The 19216-nt window shown below is 53.2% G+C and overlaps 6 protein-coding genes across 6 annotated transcripts; 3 read left to right on the top strand and 3 right to left on the bottom strand.

Annotated features, from left to right (window-relative positions):
• Nucleotides 1-289: 289 nt before the first annotated feature.
• On the top strand, nucleotides 290-3018 carry GLRG_07304 (uncharacterized protein; the record flags this gene model as incomplete). The annotated part of the gene is made up of 3 exons (XM_008097989.1): nucleotides 290-360; nucleotides 429-610; nucleotides 662-3018. 3 exons carry the CDS (start codon nucleotides 290-292, stop codon nucleotides 3016-3018), a joined length of 2610 nt encoding a protein of 869 aa, XP_008096180.1.
• Nucleotides 3019-3296: 278 nt separating this feature from the next.
• GLRG_07303 (uncharacterized protein) lies at nucleotides 3297-4901 on the bottom strand (the record flags this gene model as incomplete). The annotated part of the gene is made up of 1 exon (XM_008097988.1): nucleotides 3297-4901. The coding sequence occupies one exon, from the start codon at nucleotides 4899-4901 to the stop codon at nucleotides 3297-3299; it is 1605 nt and encodes a 534-aa protein (XP_008096179.1).
• Nucleotides 4902-8075: 3174 nt separating this feature from the next.
• GLRG_07302 (uncharacterized protein) lies at nucleotides 8076-9011 on the bottom strand (the record flags this gene model as incomplete). The annotated part of the gene is made up of 1 exon (XM_008097987.1): nucleotides 8076-9011. One exon carries the CDS (start codon nucleotides 9009-9011, stop codon nucleotides 8076-8078), a length of 936 nt encoding a protein of 311 aa, XP_008096178.1.
• A 2460-nt stretch (nucleotides 9012-11471) lies between these two features.
• GLRG_07301 (uncharacterized protein) lies at nucleotides 11472-12136 on the bottom strand (the record flags this gene model as incomplete). Its single annotated transcript, XM_008097986.1, has 2 exons — nucleotides 11472-11549; nucleotides 11669-12136. 2 exons carry the CDS (start codon nucleotides 12134-12136, stop codon nucleotides 11472-11474), a joined length of 546 nt encoding a protein of 181 aa, XP_008096177.1.
• A 1589-nt stretch (nucleotides 12137-13725) lies between these two features.
• Nucleotides 13726-16383, top strand: GLRG_07300 (uncharacterized protein; the record flags this gene model as incomplete). Its single annotated transcript, XM_008097985.1, has 2 exons — nucleotides 13726-15978; nucleotides 16027-16383. 2 exons carry the CDS (start codon nucleotides 13726-13728, stop codon nucleotides 16381-16383), a joined length of 2610 nt encoding a protein of 869 aa, XP_008096176.1.
• Nucleotides 16384-17502: 1119 nt separating this feature from the next.
• GLRG_07299 (SWIB/MDM2 domain-containing protein) lies at nucleotides 17503-19036 on the top strand (the record flags this gene model as incomplete). The annotated part of the gene is made up of 3 exons (XM_008097984.1): nucleotides 17503-17769; nucleotides 17838-18452; nucleotides 18509-19036. The coding sequence occupies 3 exons, from the start codon at nucleotides 17503-17505 to the stop codon at nucleotides 19034-19036; spliced, it is 1410 nt and encodes a 469-aa protein (XP_008096175.1).
• Between the last annotated feature and the right edge of the window lie 180 nt (nucleotides 19037-19216).

Genomic DNA, 19216 nt, shown 5'->3' with positions numbered 1-19216 from the left:
GCCCGAGTATTGCATAATTGCGGATGACATGCTAGTGTTATGTATTGTCAGAAAGTCAACATCTGCCCGTAGCCAGAGTAACCACTGTTGCATGCGCCTTGTTCGACGACATCCGCACGCTTGACCAACGTCGGTCCGCGAGACACGTATTTGCGATTGTAACGTTGAGCCATTTTGACGACGAACTCAACGTGAGAAGGACTGGGTATCAGTAAAAGTTAAAGCAAGATAGTGAAAGCGCCTCATCACCCTGGCGTTGGAGTCTGTCTCGTCTTCCTGGACCCCAAAAATGCTCATTTTGATTCGCCGACGCAATTCGCCATCCACCTCCTTTACGAAGACTTGCTGGTTGAAGTTTCGGTGAAACAGGTTCCACAAGAAAAGCAGTCTCGCAATGGGAATCAAAGGGTACTGACAAATCCCCATAGCCGATTCACAGACCTGCACAATCCTCGCTCATACCACGCTTATAGGATTTACCGTGAACTTGGCCCAGGCCAACGAATATCCCTTGCCAAATTGGCTACAGAGCAACTCGAAAACACAGGCAGGCCGCTGCGCATTGCTATTGACATCGCGATCTGGCAGTTTCAGACACAAGCCGCGCGAGGTAGGCCCCCGTCAATTCCCATGCAGACCACGAGATTTACATTATATCTAGGTGGAACGAATCCTGCCATCAGAACTCTATTCTATCGCCTACTTCGACTTCTGAGTCTTGGAATACAACCCATTTTCGTCTTTGACGGGCCTCACAAACCGGCCTTCAAGCGCAACAAGCGATCTGGCAGAGGAGATGGAGTTGCCACGGCCATGGCAAAGAGGGTTATTCGCCTGTTCGGCTTTCCCTTACATGACGCACCAGGCGAGGCGGAGGCTGAATGCGCCCTACTACAGCAGCGGGGAATCGTAGACGCCGTTCTGAGCGAGGATGTCGACACCATAATGTTCGGCTGTACCCGAACCCTACGCAACTGGACGGCAGAAGGAACCCGAGGGGCCAAAACACCAACCCATGTCAGCTTGTACGATGTTGACGAACTGCTGTCTGCCGGGACCGGCTTGGATCGGGAGGGCATGGTCCTGGTCGCATTGATGAGTGGGGGCGACTACATCCCTGAAGGCGTACCCGGCTGCGGAGTGAAACTGGCCTGCGAGGCGGCGAAGGCCGGATTCGGTAAATCACTATGCCGCCTCAAATTCGACGACGACGTTGAATTGGAAGAGTGGAGAGCGAATTTACGAGATGAGCTGCGTACCAACAAGAGTGGATTCTTTAGAGTACGACACAAAGCGCTGTCCATCCCGGACGAGTTTCCGAGCCGACATGTCCTGAGGCACTACACCCATCCTGTTGTTTCCTGTGCAACTACAGTAGAGAAGTTGGAGAAGGAAATCATCTGGAGCCGACCGGTAGATGTGCAAGGCCTTCGGTATTTCGTCGAGGAAACATTCGACTGGGTAAACAGAATTGGTGCTACCAAGCTCACGCGGGTTCTGTCTCCCGGCTTGCTAGTAAGCAAATTGCTGGACAGACACATGTCCAGCAATACAGACAGCCAAACTATAGAGGTTACGGGGCAGGTGAAGTCGGATTTGATAAAACGCATCACTGGAAGGCGGAACCACCATAGCACTGACGGGATACCAGAGCTACGCGTGGCTCACATCCCAGCCGATATAGTTGGCCTGGACCTATCACAGGAAGCGGACGGGGTCATGACCTATGACCGTCAGGGGCTGGCGCTGAACAGTGACGATGAGTTCGTGGCAGTCCTGGATGGCGATGCCGAGGCAACAAATGGCCGAACTAGGGCAAAGAGCACTTTTGACCCGACGCTCGTTGAGTTGATTTGGCTGCCAGAATCGCTTGTCAAGCTAGGCGCACCTCTGACGATTGAGGACTGGGAGGAGAAGCAGCGCTCCAAGGTTCTGTCTCGGGCCCCGCGCAAGACAACCAAGACCACAAAGGTCAACAACATGAAGTTCGCCAGGGGCACACCACATGAAGCAGACGCTCTTGACAAGTGGATGCAAACCACCCAGACCGCTGCGACAACATCCGGCGCAAAATCACGAGTTAGGGGCCTTGACGGCAGTGATATCGGGTTGTCGCCACTCAGTCAACCGACGATTCGCAGCCCCAGTTCACCAGACCATCCCTCATCACAACTGCCGACTCATTTACAGAGTTCGGTCAATCGAAGTAAGCAATCTAGATCCAACGGGAAGGCCACGGCCGCCGCAGAACCGACCGGGCACAGAAACCCATGGGCATCCGCTGGCTCACAACGTATGCCTAGAATTACAAAGTCTCAACAGTCCACGGAGCCGATCGTTTTGTCATCTAGCCCCATGCGTCCGTCACCTGCGGCTGCTTGTTCGCCGATGAACCCTCTGTCATCAAAACACGTCGTAGACTTATCTAGCACCGATGAAGCTTACGTCTTCGCGCCGTCTAAGCCGCCCAAACCAACCGTACCGTCCCTTCAACAGGTGGCCTTGTGCAAACACCAGTCTATTAAGACCAGGCCAACAAAAGGATCCCCAGCACTTTCTAGCACACCGCCTCATGGCAAACTATCCATGAAGCAAACGCGAATGGATTCGTTTATCACACGTTTGTCTAAACTGCCAGTGACCGAATCAAGCCAGACCCAGCCAAGGGCGTGGGTAGGGAATGGGTCGCAGACTTGTATTAGCGCCAGTCACATTGCTGTGTCGAGTCGCCTCGGGCACAACAGAGAAACCAGCCTAACTGTTTCTCGAGACACTCAAACTTCGGCAACTTGGAACAATCACGGCGATATATTTCCACTGGCAAACAAGACTGACGCTTCCGGACAGACCAGGAGGATGTTAGTGACTCGGACGAGTGTGGGCGGGTTTTTCAAAGTCGTTGAGATGAATGACCAGGAAGAGGACAACTTGAAGATAATGTCTCCTGGGCGTTTTACAAAGTCTGCCTGGAGGCAAAGCGAGGTCTCCATCATAGACCTTACGGTAGACGACGACTAGTAATACTCACTATTATTACAGCAACAACCCGTGGTCTAGATGAAAGGGCAAGAAATCATATACAAAGTCTAGTGCGTTGCTTGCAAAGGCAATCTTCTGTCAGGGAATGTCGACGAAAGACACGAGCTCATCAATTGGGTATCCAGCGCTGTATCTATCTATATTCAAGAAGTATCAAACATGTGATTTCGTATATCATCAGTCGAAGAATAACCAGTATGCTTCTTCATCTCATCCTGTAGGCGCAGCCGACTGAAATTCCCACGAGTCCAGTCCTATCAATGCTCAACATGCCAGGGGAGGTCGCGATCCCCCACTGTCACACATGTGAGGTAGCCGATTCCATCAGCCGTTCTACCACTGCTGATGTCCAGCTCCAGACCGCTTCCCATAAGCGGCCGCACAATATCGCGGGCCATTGACTTGAGCTCGTCTATGCGTTTTTCAAACCGGCGTAGATTGTCGCGGCTGTATAGCTCGGGTGTCAACTTCAGAAATCGTTTGCACTCGTCATGGCCAAGGTACGCCGACGAGGAAGTACCAAGAGTACGATATGTGCGGCCGACCGTCGCCAAAGGCGGCACACCGGTAGGGAGGGTGAGTTGCTGCAGATTGCCGTTACGGCCGTCGCGTGAGTTTTGTATTCGCCTGTCGGGAGGTGGAGGGGTGGTGTTGTCTGCTAACCACTGGCGGAACAGACTAACGGCAAGCCAATCGAGGTAGGATGTACTTGGGGTAACACGCTCGCCTCTGGCTGTGACCAAGTTCAGCCGGAAGAGACGGCCCTCGACTCGGCTAACAACCTCCTCAAGCTCGTCAACCTTATCCTCGATAATGTCGAGAACTACATCAGGAAGAGCAGCGCGTAGGCTACGCTCCCCTGCTGGCCACTGACCAACGACATGAATAAGAGCCTCCTGAAAAATAACCCTGCTACGGGCAAGATAGCCAAGGCGAAGGTATGAAATCGGGTACTTGGCAATCTGTTTCCAGAGCCGCGACTGAAACTGGAGCAAGTGGTGATCTACTCTAGGCCCGACCACGGCGAGTGCATCATAGAGGTCCGCAAGGGTGATGAGTGACTTGCATTGCACGTAAGCATCCGCAATGTTCACACCATCCAGGGCCGGAGGGTAGTTGTAGAAGATACGGAAGAGGTTGTCGTAGTCTCGTAATAAATCCTGATCGGCCTGCGAGAGCGGCTGGGTCGTCGCATTTGTAGTCGCCGCCGCCATCGAGCTCGGCACGAGGCTCAAGTTGGCCACCGAGCGAAAAAAGCTGTGGTTCGCGTGTGCCGATGAAGAATGTGAATGATTTGACGATTTACTTCGCGTGAAAGATGCCGGCTGGTTGCCGCTGCCAGCACTGCCTGGGCCGAACAAGGACCCAGAATGGCTCCCGGAGCCTTTGGAGCGATCCTCGTCCGTCTGAACCAGCATTGGAATATCCCCGTCCCCCGTTCCTGGATCCAGCTCGTACCGCCATCGCTTTCGTGGACTGGACGTGGTGAGAACCCGGCTTGAGGCCGGGGCGATTGATGATGAATCGACAGAGGTATCGTCGCTGATGCGGGCAAGATCACCCGAGGCGCTACCAGAGACCGGCTTAGACCATTCAAGACTCGTGCTGGCCTCGAAGAAACCCGAACATCGGGTGAGAGTGTGGCGATGCAGTAGGTAGCGGTTGTGGTGGCTGCCAGCCTTAACTATCACCTCGACATCGCCCGAGTTGCTGAAGATGGGGAATTCGTTCTGAGGTATGTAGGTGGTGGCGCCAACGTGTGACCTGTTGTATCGCTTCGTGCGAGAGAGCGAGGGACGCGAAACGACCGAGGAAGGGCCTCGTAAGGTGAGAGAGGACGCGGAGTCGGGCTGCGAGACCATGAAGAAGACGTCTCGAGACCAAAACTGCGGGGGGTCGGGGAAAGACGAGAAGCCTACGCTGGCTTCAACATGGAGAGGCGCGTTGCAAGAGGATCTTTCAAGCGAACGCCAGTATTAGGAAGACGCGGCGCAAGAAGCGCGCAGTCGTTTAGTAGGTCGAGACGGACCTTGGGATCGAGTTCTCCGAACCAACCAGCGAAGCCCTCCGAGTGTTGGGCAGCCTATATTTTGGAGGCGCTAAAGGGCCGACCGGCAATTTTGCGATGGCGAGTACGAAAACGAAGTGCGCGACCAGGAAAAGAGATTCGGGCCACGGTAGCGGAAGCGAGATAAGTGCCTTGGTACTAAACGACTGGCTGCACTAGGGTACGACGGCGAAGGCGGATGGATCAAGCAGCTGGGTGTTCTGTTGTGTCGCGATGCGCGGGGGAGTATGTGCATGCGCCAGTGCCAAGATAGTACATACAACGGCTGGAGCTAGAAAAAGCAGTGGCGAACTGCTCAGTACACTAGGTATGAGACGAGGTGGAGCTGTGGGACTGATAGAGATAGGGTGAGGCGGGAAGAGTTGAAAGGGAAGCGAGGCAGAGCAGAGGAAAGACAAGAGGAGAAGGAAGGCGAAGTAGGTGATTTGTTGAATTCGTTGATCGAATGGGATTTCAGGTGAGGTAATCAAGATGAAATGAGGACCTTAGGCCAGGCGAGACCAGAGCATGAAAGCCAGGAAACAAAGCCAGGAGCAAGACACGGGCACAGAACTTGCATTTACCTGGGCGGCCGGGGTTCAGAAAAAGACGCGACGAACAAGTCACGAGCACTCTGGAGTCCGCGATGCGAGCCGTGGGGAGTTCAAGGAAAGAGAAGGAGGGGGGGCTTGGAGTAGCAATTTGAACCCAAACAAACATTAGAAGCCAAAAAAGAAGCAAAACCCATATTAGAAACCGGCGCAAAACGGGTGCAGAGACCGACGTGCCAGTGTACGCGCACGACAGCAGGTTCTTGCGACAACGAGGTGAGTAGGGAACATGGTGGGTAACGCTCTACACACATGTTGTACTCACCAAGACTGAAGACTGGTCTAGTCCAGTGCTTCAGAAATGCTGTAGCAATGGGCAAAGGCTGGACAAAATGCAAACGAAGTGTCCTCAATCAGTCGCATCCCCAACATGCTTGCATTCACTCCATAGGCCATGCGATGGCGGAGGTGTTGCCTCCCAAGTAAAATCACCACTGAAGCAGCCCAATCGCCTCGTCCCTATCGTGGACCAACCAACCGCTTCGCTACTTTGTAAGAAGGGCAAGACATGCAGGGGGCAATCATCATACATAATGGATGGAAAGGCAGGCTCGGCACCCACCACCCACTAAACGCACGCAACGAAAACAGGGCACCACGCGCCAACCCAGTGGAAACCTAGTACCGGTACGTAACTGGGACGTGGGGATAGGAGGCACTGAATCCCCGGTGCCAAATCGAGAGCCAATGAATAGCAACGCCTTTTTACCACGCCAAAACAAAAACTTCTACTTGTATCTTTATTTTCTTGGATAGAATATTGGGAAAACGTGGTCGGCGGGCGGATCCTTGGCCAATAGATAGAATACATGCCAATGAAATCGAAACCTGGTCTTGATGGGTCTTTATGACGTTCTCATGAAAACTGATTGCCATAGGGTAACGGACAATAGTGTGTCGGTGTCGAGGACATTGACTTTGGGTTGAGTACTAATAGACGCATCCCCAGCGACAGGAATCCATCCCTCTTGGTTTACAACACTATGCACCTCCAAGTTTCCGAGATAGACATGTTAGATACTACTCTTATTTGGTCTCATGTCCAAGTATTTCATCCTCATTGGGTTTGCCCGCAATCAAAGCAGGTTGCGTCCTCGAGATGTCCTTCGACGAACGGAACATCGTTAAATCTGAATGCTTAAACCCTCTTCTCTCGTCTTGATCTTGTTATCGAGGGAGGCACTTATAAGCGCAAGCAAGGGTGTAAAAAAGTACAGCATATCGCGCTATCGCCCTTTGGTCCTATTTACGATATACCCTGTACCTAAGGTAGGTAGGTACCTATGTACCTAGTGTAGGTTAGGTAGGTGGGCTGTGCTGTCTACCCAGCATGCTAGACGCACAGTGGGTCTTTTCACTCTCAACCATTGGTCATATTCACCGCCCGCTCAGTGCGCCACCTCGCCCTGACACCCAAACTCTTACCACACCACACCACGACGTGCTGCCCTCGTAGTGGTCCCCGAGGCCCTTATCCACCAACCAATCACCGCCTTGAAATCTACAGACCTTCGTGTGCCATTGAAGCCGGCGCCGCGACGGCCGCCAGATGCATCATCCAACCCACCTCAGCTCCAGCCACTTGCCAAAGGTGGCCTGGCAAGCTTGCAAAACCTGCCTGGCACACTTCAGCACTGCCGTTCTTCCGCTATCGTGAATGTGACCTGTGCAGGGTCTCCCTCGCCTTAAACACAGTGAGAGACTCAGTCTTATTGCTCGTTTCGCCTGTGGCTTGTCACTGTACTCTACATCTGCATCAGCACCAACACCAGCCCGTCAACATTGCCAACCTACGCAGGCCCGTCGCTGTCTCGTATAGTCCAAGTGCTCTCACGCGTCTTGACTCGGGTTTGCGTCGGTTCCCATTAAGCTTTTGTCTCGCAACACTCCTAGGGCGCTTCGGCATCGTAGCAAATCGCATTCCTTCTAATAAGTCTAACCTAGTTCAGCCTAGTCAAGTCCTCGGCACTCTTAGCCATCAGTTCACCACAGCAGTATCGTGTTGCGGCGCCATTAGATACTTTGCAAATGAACATGTATTGATGCTGTTGATGGGCAAGCAAGTGCCATTGAGTAGTGTAGATAAACCCCAAAACCGTCGAGGTCGGCAAAAAGACAGCCGAAATAAACCAGCCCAAACAGGGAAAAAGGTCCATTTCCGCCGACTGACCCTTCTTATCTAGGAATCCGTTGGGCAGATGCACACGCATACGCACGCGTCCTCATCCAACCAAACCCGATCCCACCAAGCAAAGCTCCTCGTTGGAAGACAAATACGCCCCCCAGACCTTGCCGTTTTGTGATATACTACCCTGTGAAAATAAAAATAAAATAAAAAAATGAAACTGATTGCACAGCCGTGTTCAACGTCTTGCATTTTACATTTCCATGTGGCTGTCAGCCTCCGTCGCGAACGCCGTATTCTTTGACTCGTTTGCTGCTGGCGACTGAGTTGCAAAAAGAGTTTCTTGACCGACGAAAACCGGAGGCGAACACTTGAGATTGTTCAACGCCCCTTCCGCATCCTTGCTAACGAATCGGCCTTGACGGAGATCCTCTGAAAAGAGATAGAAACCCTCCGCGGCCTCGACAAGATATGATTGAAGGCCCTTGCTTTCGAGTCGAATAACAACCGATGACACTGGATAATGGTTCTCAATGTATCGGGCCCAGCCGCGAGCCGCAGCTTGAATATGCTGATCCTCGCTGATACGTCTCCAGCCAATACCAAGGTGCAAAGTGAACTGGTCGACAACAGGCTGCGCCGAATTCTCAAGAGTGATGGTCTCAGAGGCGGAGACAATTGTTGGCTGTGCGACGTCATGTAGACTATGAATATCGTTTTGAGTCAGGCGTTGGGACTTGTTGCTGCGGAGGGACGGGCGTTGTTGCTGCTCGTGAAGACGAATGACGGCCTCATTGACTTTGCGGGCGTTATCTTGGGCGGCCTTTTCCTCAACCCAGGTGCCCGACTGGCTGCTGGCGTCCGCAACGTAGCCGCCTTTCTTGATCAGGACCATCCCGGGACCGTACTCCCACTCTTCCTCTGTTTCTTTGGGTTCGGAGCGGGGATCAGGCTCGTCGGTTACGAGGTTGGGGGCAGCCTCGTCGCGCGAACGTTTGCGCCCAGCAACCCGGAGGTTTCCAGCGGCCATTGCCGGCGGCACGGCGCAGCGTTGGTAGGATGAGGGTTGGCCAAAAGGCGCGGTTTGGGGTGCGTATGACTCCATGCCAAAGCTCGCTTGGTGGGCAGGCTGCGGTTGGAGAGCCATCACGGGTGAGGCAGAGGTGAAAGATCGGCCGAAGGATGACATGGCTACAGCGTTAGACCTGTGTAAGGTAAGTTCAAAAACTCAGCTTCAGACAGCTCCTCTACAATCAAAATGTGTTAGTGGTATGCTGGCCGTCCAATGACTGGCGATAGTCGACAAGGTGTACGCGATCGAATTGTCACCAGAACAGAAGATTGCCGAGGCTGTATGAAGATCCAGTTGGGAGTAGTCGTTGACGGTGGACTGTACAGCAGCTGGGCAGTGGCGACTTAGTATGGGAGGTAGGAGGAGGTACGTATAAAAGTGCTTGATGGACGGACGGGTGAGCACGATTCAGTAGATGGGAGGCTGAGCTGATCTTGAGGGTTATCAAGTGAATTTGAGGAAGGGGTCTTGAGTAGAGAAGGAAGGAGGTTGTCCAAGAGAGGAGGGAGGACAAGATGGGACAGACGTGGAGGCAGTGGGATTGATGGACGAAGAAGAAAGAGGGATGGCAAGGTGAGCGCGGTGTGGGCGGAGGCAGAAGGAGCTATCCTTTTGTATTTCTAGGTAAGCCAATTGGCAGACGGAAGGAAAACGCGAGGAGAGTGCTGTAGTACATGCAAAGACAAGGTACGGTACGGGACAGGGTCGACGAAAAAGGTTGGACATGGAGCGGAAGACAAGGGAACGCCGCCTTTGAGCCTTCCTACCCCCAAGTTTGCCCGTTTGTCGCTGTGGAGAGGAGAGAGAAGCCTCTTGAGGGAAGCAAGTGTGGTTGAAGGCAGAAAGGTACGTACCTCACTGATGCGAGTTCATCGAGACAGGACGCTAGGGTGAACGGGAATATCCCTACCTATCTGAAAGACTAGGAGCTACAAGGCGCCTAGCGAGAGGGGACTTACCGTCCACTGCAGATGGACGCCGTGGCTGACGGTATCGGCAGATCCACCTGTTAGTCCAGCCCCTGAGGCAAAGTTAGTGTCTGTCAGCGTCGCATGTACTGTCCTTAGGCCGGACCCACACATGTCGCTCTGCACTACTCCGTACTCTGTACCTATCTCTCTTTCTCTCTCTGTCAAGCTCGTCCTTGCCAAATCGGGGCGGGGCTGGGGTACTGAACAAACTGGTTGCCGCAGTTGCTGAAGCTGCAGCCCGTGTCGCGCCTTGGACCCACAGATGCAGTTTTGGAAGGGGAACGCAACTGGAGCAACAGAGGCGCTGTACCTCGTTCAACAGTGCTGCGTACACAAGTCTTCACAGATGCATTACGAATTTCTTCAATGGTCATTATCTTGAAGCAAATGGAACCCTCCATTCTGGTGCGGTAGCAGAGATACTCACTCTCGTCACTAGTGTACTTCTTTTTTACTGGTAGCCAGTTACGCCTTTTGTTGGAATCCACTTCCGCCTCACGCTCACCACATCACTGGCCCATCTCCCAATGCGTAGCGTGCACTCCATATGGGTACGCACGACATCCGCGACCCCATAGTGCAGGTGATCAGCTCGGTAGCTACGTAAGGCGGACGGAACTTGGAAGACCATCATCCGAGCTAACCTTGAGGGCTCCATAGCTAGCTGAGGTAATGCTCGTCTGTCTTGACACCTTGAAATCAAGGCCAGAGTTTTGAGGCCTTAGGCATTACAGGGTTCGACTCAGCAACAGACTCGAAGTACGTAGCTTTCTCCACCTAGCCTCTCGTGACTCTCCCGGATAAACCAATGTGCCGTCCGCCCACTCGTTCATGGCACGCTTCCCGGCCAACTAGGTATGCAGTTTCACCAGCAGTGGTTGCTGGTCCCACTACCTTCCCCGAGAAGGTGGTTGGTCGCCCAACGGATGTCCATATTACAAGCGAAATGATACGTAGGACACGGCGAGGCTGAAGTTCCGGTAACATCATAAGCGCGTACCACTCAAATAGCATTGTGTCGTCGACCGGGTGAAGCTGACGAGCTCAGGTGCGGGCAGTCGCTCTATTCCTTTACTCTTCGGCACAGAGAAGCAGCACTCGTCTGACAATCCTCTTAATGAGCTACTGTCCGTATCATCACCACAAACTCCACTTCCGCGTCTGTCTACTGGTGCCTTGGCATGGCTTCGAGTCTATTTTCAATCTCCCAAGTGCATCTATATATGCACACTTTGTAACCAATGCTAGTCTTGATCAAACAGCCCCTCTTCCTGTCTGCCTCATACGTCCCGACGACTTGCAAGCCAACGCCACATTTCCGCATCGTACAAAAATGCTTCGTCGGAATTCTCTAAGCCGCCATAGAGCCCAACAAACCCGGGAGTGTTCATTCCTGCGGGGCTTCTTGCTCCTGCTCGACGACGATGAAGATGTGACCTTGAAGCGAGTGTGGATGTTTCCAAGGTAAACGTTCGAGAGCTTGGTGCCGTGTAGGACCCGTGGAACCGGCTCTCATGCCGGGCCTCGGGAACATTCCTCGGCGTCTGAGGCTGGGCTTCTGCCGCGACCGTATCGTCGTAGATAACCAGTTGTTGAAACGATGCTGTCACTGCGGCGGTGTGATGTGTGCCATGTCCATGTGGAGACGTGAGAGTTGGCAATCGTGTCGAAGGGCTAGGAAGCGCTGGCGGAGCGACGTGACTCGCCTCGTTCAGTTCGATGGCTCTTGATAACCGAATCGGCTGTTGGGCGATACCGGTTAGCCGGTTGCACACTCAACAATAAATTCCGGCGCCAACATACCGTGCTAGGCTGGTAGAGTGGCGAGGACACTCTTGGTGTTGCGGCGAACGGAGGAGGGAGCGGCGGCCTTGGGATGAATGTACTCCCTGTAGGGACAGTATACTGCTCGATGGTCAGTGCCATGGTCTCGTTGACATCGATGCTGGATGGTTTGTCGGGCCTGTTGTGGTTGTTGTTCTTGTCGTTCTGGTCGCTGCCGCTGCCGTTGCCGCCACCGGTAGAAATCTCGAGTCCTTCTGCGGCAGTAGAGAGATTGTGTGGCAAAACAAGAGGCAGTCTGTCAGTAGCATACGTGAGCGGCGAGTCTACAGCCTCGTACAGTGACTGCCATTCTGTTTTGGGAGATATCGTTGTCTTCAACTGATCGGTATCGGCTCTTCTACGCTGGTCCTTGGACTGACGGTTTCGCCCGTATTCTTTGATTTCCGAGAGGGACAGGCGGACAACCGTTGCGTCCAGTCGCAGCATGTCAAAGTACGTCCTTCTTGGTAGGGTTTAGGCAATGTCAATACTAGGGGGTAGGGTGTTCTGTGAACTATGGTGTTGGTGGTGCAATATCACAGTGATAGGCGGGTAGGTGTTTTAGAGCATCGAATAGTTGTATACCTTGTCGTGTCGAAGGCAGCGGAAATACCTCAAGCAGTTGCGTAACAGACAAAAACACGGGGAAGCTGCGCATGCTGAATTATCATATGATAATTAAAATCAGGCAGACATAGCAAGTAAGGTGGATATCCAGACTACGGCAAAAGGGAGCGCAATCCTTGGAACCGGAAATCACCAACGAACGCCTTGTTCCCTAAAGCCACACATTTCCGGTATCGACCACTAGTTGACCACCTATACAATTGCTTTCCACCCAACAGCATGAGTTTCTAGTTTACAAGTCTAATCGAAATACGTGTTTCGCGTATGTGTGGCTCCTGAATATGCACATCTGTCTGAAATGTTGCTCGGAGAGTTGTGATCAATAAAGTCTAATGTAGTAGGTATGCTAGAGTTCCACGTTCTCAACTTCTCAAGGCACAAGTGCCCTCTACCCCAAATAGGCAAGCAAGGCTGAGATCATTCTTTTCAATCTCCACTATCCACTTGTGATGCCACTCTCCAAGAGCCAGGCGTCCAAAAGCGAAAACTCAAGTCAGGCCCCTTCTGCTCCATATTCTGGGTGGAGCTCCATTGCCCTCGTGTTGAAGAACTGCTAAGGTGCATAGGCGCCGCGAGCCAGGATGCATAACATCTTCCAACTTGAAGAACCAATAAACCAACAGATCCTGTTGTTCCCAGTATATGTATTTCAGAGCGCTCATCTCACTGATTGGGTTTTGGGTCCTTTGAACGCTGCACTGAATTGTGAACCTACCTTATCTAGGTATCCGTACCGTGGGAGAAAAGAATGGGGAGAGGGAGGGGCAGTTGTGAACAAGGAACGTACCTAACCCCAGCTTCACCGTCCAATCAAGACTCATACTCTTGAGCCCCTACCACGTTAGTACCTTGCCACTGAACCACCGCCAAATCGCTGCATTACCTGCAGTGATTACGGATACTGTCGACATTAATGGGCCTACCTGCCTAGGTATGTTACTGCATCGCCATCACCAGACAGCTACCTCTTGTGGTGTGGTCTGCATTGGGTAGGAGGTACCTGACACCAGCTATCGACCCAGTGCACTCTGGTGGGTTGTGCGCACTCTCACTGAACACGTACCACAGCAACAGTACTGCGGAAACTGAACCTAAATCAAACCCGAATCGGACGTTTGGAGAGGTGGTTGACTACTACAATCCTCACTCGCCTGACCCAACTCTACCTGACATTTGCATCTGACTGACCTCACTTTCCTCCTATCCGTTTTTTCTTGTGCTGCGCTGCGTCGTCCTTCACCTCACTTCACTCTGGTCATCACACGAGGTATCCCAAGCCACACTCATTATTCTTTCCCCCCTATTTTCACTCCTGATCGGAATATCAATCATCCCCACCCATCTTCATTTTGTTGCTTCATCCCGCCTGCCCCCCTTCCCTTTCAGCTGTTCACACTTGAACACGAATCATGAATGGGGACCTCAGTCTATCGAGGGCCCTTGGGGGATTACGAATAGCCAATCCAGACGACGCCGATGCCTCTACAAGCAATGCCCAAGATGTCGACGCCCTCTCGCCGCCGATCGATCGTCATCCCGATTGCCAAATCGACGCCCCCTTAGCACACCTCGAAGACCCGACTACACAACGAGCTACGACGTCCTACGCATCAACTACAACATCAGACAGTCTTCTTTCCCCCATACACCACACACAATCGTTCGAGAGGCCATCTTCTGCCTACGATGGCTCGTCTAGCCACGTTGAACCCCACCGAACCAGTCCCAGTGCCGCAATGCGAGCGGATGTCTACCGCCAGCCCGTATCGCCATACTCGGACCCTGACAGAGTCATCAGTAGTCGCTCCTCGATGTCTCCAGCACCACGCCCTATCTCTGGACTCTACACTCAGCCCCCACTTGTGCCTGATGATGGTCGGGCAGCCCATCAAGTGCATCCGCAGGACCGATCACGGAACTCGGTATATGGGATACTCGCGAGGCAAGACTCGAGTAATGCTCCAGGCTACCCAGATAACTCAACACCAACGAGGGAGCCAAGCCACAGGGAACGCTCTGCCAATTCTGCTCGTCAATCCCAGTTGCCGTCTGCATCTGGCCCCCTCCCCCTACGGAGGAGTTCCAAAGGCATGGGTGGAGGTTACGTATCGGCAACTGCAGTACCCTTAGGTCCGCGGGACCTGTACGCTCCTGAGATACCGCTACCGGGCAGCAGTGAAGAGTGGAAGGATCGCGGTGCTGCTGTCGGCGTGAGGAGAGAAACAGATGCGAACGGCAAGACGGTCATTCGGCATGTCAAGAAGGGAGTTAGAGACTTCAGCTTCGGCCGCGTTCTCGGAGAAGGCTCATACAGTACAGTCTATCTAGCTACTGACCGACAGACCCTCAAGGAATACGCCATCAAGGTCCTGGAGAAGAAGCACATAATCAAGGAGAAGAAGATCAAGTACGTCAACATTGAGAAGAATACCCTCAACCGTCTGACTGAACACCCGGGCATCGTACGTCTGTACTACACGTTTCAGGACGAGGCCTCACTGTATTATGTCCTCGATCTTTGCAACGGCGGCGAACTTTTGGGAGTGCTCAAGAAAACAGGCTCTTTTGACTTGGAGTGTACCAGGTTTTACGGTGCACAGATCTTAGACGCCATTGATTACATGCACTCCAGGGGGGTAATTCACCGGGATCTCAAGCCAGAAAATGTCCTCCTGGATGACCATATGCACGTCAAGATTACCGACTTTGGCACGGCCAAGCTGCTCAAGGATCCGAGAGAGGTCCAAAACGTTGGTGACGGCGCGAAGGGACTGTCGGAAAGTAGCCGTGGTGACGGCGAAGACGACGGCCGGGCAGCTTCATTCGTCGGCACTGCTGAGTATGTCAGCCCTGAACTTTTGACCAGCAAAAACGCCTGCAAGGCGAGCGACCTTTGGGCGTTCGGCTGCATTGTATACCAGCTGTTAGCTGGGCGTCCGCCCTTCAAGGCCGCCACGGAATACCTCACATTTCAGAAGATCGTCAATCTGGAATACGATTTTCCTGCCGGCTTTCCCCCAGCGGCCCGGGACCTGGTCGAGCGATGCCTGGTGTTGGACCCTGCGCGTCGTCTCACGGTCGAGCACGTCAAGAATCACGAGTTCTTTGATGGGCAACAGTTTGGCAAAGGCTTGTGGAGGACTAAGGCCCCCCGCTTGCGGCCCTATAACCCCATTCCTCAGGAACCGACTGTGATCCAACTTAATGGCGTGGCCAGCAGCCCCAATCCTGTTGCTGCACCTAGAAGTTCGCAGGTACAGAGCTCGGCTATGAATGGCAGTTCTCGGCCCGCCAGGATCATCACAGAGCTACCACCTCCGACTCAATTAGATATCGAATGGTCACCAGTTCTGACAAAGAACAACGAGAGGATTCTTAAATTGGGTGACCTAATGGTCGTCTCAAGCCCTCTACCCAGCGGCGGCCACGGCAGGAGCGGCGAGCACGGCGAGGGGCATAAAAAGCTGTCGAGATTCTTTGGCGGCAGCACAACGAAGAAGAGACAAAGGCTAGTCATGGTGACGTCGAGCGGTCGCATTCTTCTAGCGCCCGCCGGTGGAGAGGAAAAGCGCGCCAAGCAGGAAATATCACTACTTGCTCCCGACTGCTCATGGAGAGCTCAGCTCGACATGAAGGGGCAGATGGTCTGGTGTGTCGATGTGGTAAGTCCCCTGGAAAAAATGTCTCGCCGCTTATCTAAAGTTCGACAGGGTGGCGTCCACTACACATTTGAGGAGCCCAAGGGCAATTCCACCTCTTCAGAGAACGGCCCAACGGCCAACGACTGGATAGAGTCTCTAGAGAGAGCTAAGGAGTTGGCATTATCCCAAAACCTCACCGGCTCTTACGCAGGCGACAGCGGCTTCGATATGTCTTCTGCAGTCTCTAGCCCATCGAGCACCCTTGGCGGACGAGGAGCATACCCCGACGGCTTCAGCGTCAGCGACCGGTCTGGTCGAAATCACCTCAGCAAAAGCCAGGCCAGCCTGGAGGATCCGGCCTCCAACACCAAGCGCAATCGTTTCAGCAAACGGCAGTCCAAGAACGGACTTGGCCAACAATTCTGACTTTAAAAGCGCTGTGCCATCAAATGAGATACTTATCAACACCGCAGGCCTTGGAAAGGAGACGAGCATCAAAGCTTTGAGCAGGAAGCAAATAGGAAACTTGCGAGAATCGCGACAAGTTGTAATGCGACGGGATTTGGTTTGACAGTAAGCATTCGGGAGCGTGGCGTATCGTTGGGTATGCACTCTTCGACGACTCTACATTTTTTGGCAGAGGATTTCTGCGGTTTCAGTACTCGGCGGGAAGCATTCATAAACCACCTAGTGGAAGGAATCCCACCTTTGGGAGTTTGAGAGGTCAACATGATTATTGGGCAGAACCTGCTTTTGCGGTGTGAGAGCTACCATGATGTGTATGCTTAGCTCTAGCACGCGATGGTCTCAGATTGGGTGGTGATGGAATTGACATGGTCTACGGAGGGTACTCACCGTATGAAGATGGTTGCGCTAGGTTCGTGAGCGGGTCCCAAGCACGTGAGGCTAAATATTTCGACCAAACGGTGGCTTGGTCATCACTTCGGCCAGTGGCTAAGGCATTTAGGATTAAAGCCGCCATACCTAGCTAGGTTCCTAAGCCAGGTAGCGAAAAGAGTGGATCAGACGCGAGCTGGGTTACCTACAACACCTATGAGCCAATTGCGCCTGGCCCCGACGCTGCCTCGCGCCTGCACCCTGCGTCTGACGCCTGCGCCGCCTGTCCATTCACTTTTTGTTACATATGCGCGTTTGGGGAAATGACGCGCCTTCTGACGTTCTCTAACGACTTCAATCAAACCTTTTCAGTGACATATTATCAGTGATTTCGCTCTACACACATTTCAGCGGAAGCCATCGCCCAAATGCAGCCCCAATATCGCCAATATGCCAGCCATGCTGGCGCACCGCAGGTTCCCCAGCGGGCTCCACATGCCCCAAATCAACGGAGAGGCGGCATCGGTATGCCCGTTCCTTCTTTACCTTCCTTAGCCTCTAGAGGCTTGAAGTTCTTTCCTTTCCCATTGCCTTCGATTCTGCCCAAATTGCTCCGCGAAACCCTCTGGATAGTTCCAAGTCGACAGATAAAAGACAAGGTCACAGCGACGATAACTTGAGCTAACCATGCCGCCGAAAGGACCCATTATGCCTCCGGGCCACCATCCCCAAGCAGCCATGAACCAGGCCGCCATGGCACAGCATCACCCTGGCCAGGCCCTTACGAGCGAGTTGGCGAAGCGCCGAAGCCGAAAGCCCACCGACAAAACGTTGCCTGATGGGGTCGAGGACTGCATCACAGATATCGAGGTCGCCCAGCGATACAGAGAGCTGCGCGACTTTGAACGCCGGCTGGACGCAACAATGACGCGCAAGCGCTTGGACATTGTCGAGACTGTTGGTCGCAATGCAAAGGTCAGCAACAACCCACTGGGAATTTATGTTTGTTGCACGTGATAGCGTGACTAAAGTCTTCGTTCCAGCGCTACAAAACTCTTCGCGTTTGGATCAGTAACACGGTTGAGGACCAGGTATGGCAAGGAAGCGGTCTTAGCGTCGATAGTTTCGACTTCACACCCAGCGCCGAGCCTTCCTACAGGGTTAAAATTGAAGGCCGCCTTCTCGAGGATGGGCAGGAAGATGTTTCGGAGGAGTCTGCGCTAAACGCAGATTGCACGGAAGAGGATGGCGCCGTCAGCTCGAGACGACAAAGCTCCGCGCCTACGACCCAGAAACAACGCTTCTCCCATTTCTTCAAGGCCCTCAATGTCGACTTCGATCGCACCCGCTCGAGGGCCGCCTCGGACCAGACCGTTGAATGGAAAAAGCCTGCTTCACCAAACGCTGCAGCCGGCGCAGAATTCGACGAGTTCACCTTCAAGCGCAGCGGGGACGAAAACATGAATATCACCATTAACCTATACCGACAGGAGGACCCTGAGCGATACCTGCTCAGCCCCGAACTGGCTGACATCGTGGACATGACGGAGGCTTCTCGCCAAGAGGCTGTTCTGGCTGTCTGGGAGTATATCAAGATGATGGGACTGCAGGAGGATGAGGAGAAGCGTAATTTCCGCTGCGATGAGCTTTTGAAAAAGGTGGGTGTACACCGATCTCAAAATCTACCATTCATAGAAACTGACCTCTGTCGCAGATTGTCAATGGCAGTGACGTTGGAATTATTCCCAACCTGAACGATTACATCCAGCCTCACCTCTCACCGCTACCTCCCGTCAGTTTAACGTATACCGTTCGAGTCGATGAGGCATTCCACAAGGATCCTCGGCCCACCATCTACGATGTGCGGGTAGCGGTCGATGACCCCCTAAGGGCCAAGCTTGTGCCCTTCGTAACGAACCCTGCGTATGCGAGTGCCCTCAAGGAGGTCGTCGGCATGGACGAGCAGTTGGCGACATTAATTTCGGCGGTTGCTAGCTCCAAGGCAAAGCACTCATTCTTTACGTCAATGAGCCAGGACCCTGCCAACTTCGTCAGGAATTGGATGAGCTCGCAGAAGCGGGATCTTGAGGTAATCATGGGAGAGGCCACAAGAGGGGGTGGTGAAGACGCCACCGGAGACGACTGGAGGCGCGGCGGTAAGGACAGCGCGTGGACGTCTTCAAACGCCCGTGAGAGCGTCAGCGTCATGCTGGCTAAGCAGCCGACGCAGGCTTCGAGGTAATAGTGCCGATGTCAGTTTGGCAAGCTTCAGCACATGTTATTGTACTATTCTGATCGATTGAAAGGGATACACCCTTCACAAAAAGACTGGGGCTAGGAATGAGGGACGCCAATGGTTACGGCTGGCTTCGGACGACGTGCAGTATCAACTTATTTTCCCGTATTGCATTGGATGATCGAC

The sequence above is a fragment of the Colletotrichum graminicola genome, assembly GCF_000149035.1.
Source record: "Colletotrichum graminicola M1.001 genomic scaffold supercont1.30, whole genome shotgun sequence".
NCBI lineage: Eukaryota > Fungi > Ascomycota > Sordariomycetes > Glomerellales > Glomerellaceae > Colletotrichum > Colletotrichum graminicola.
This window is presented reverse-complemented; position numbering and strand designations above follow the sequence as displayed.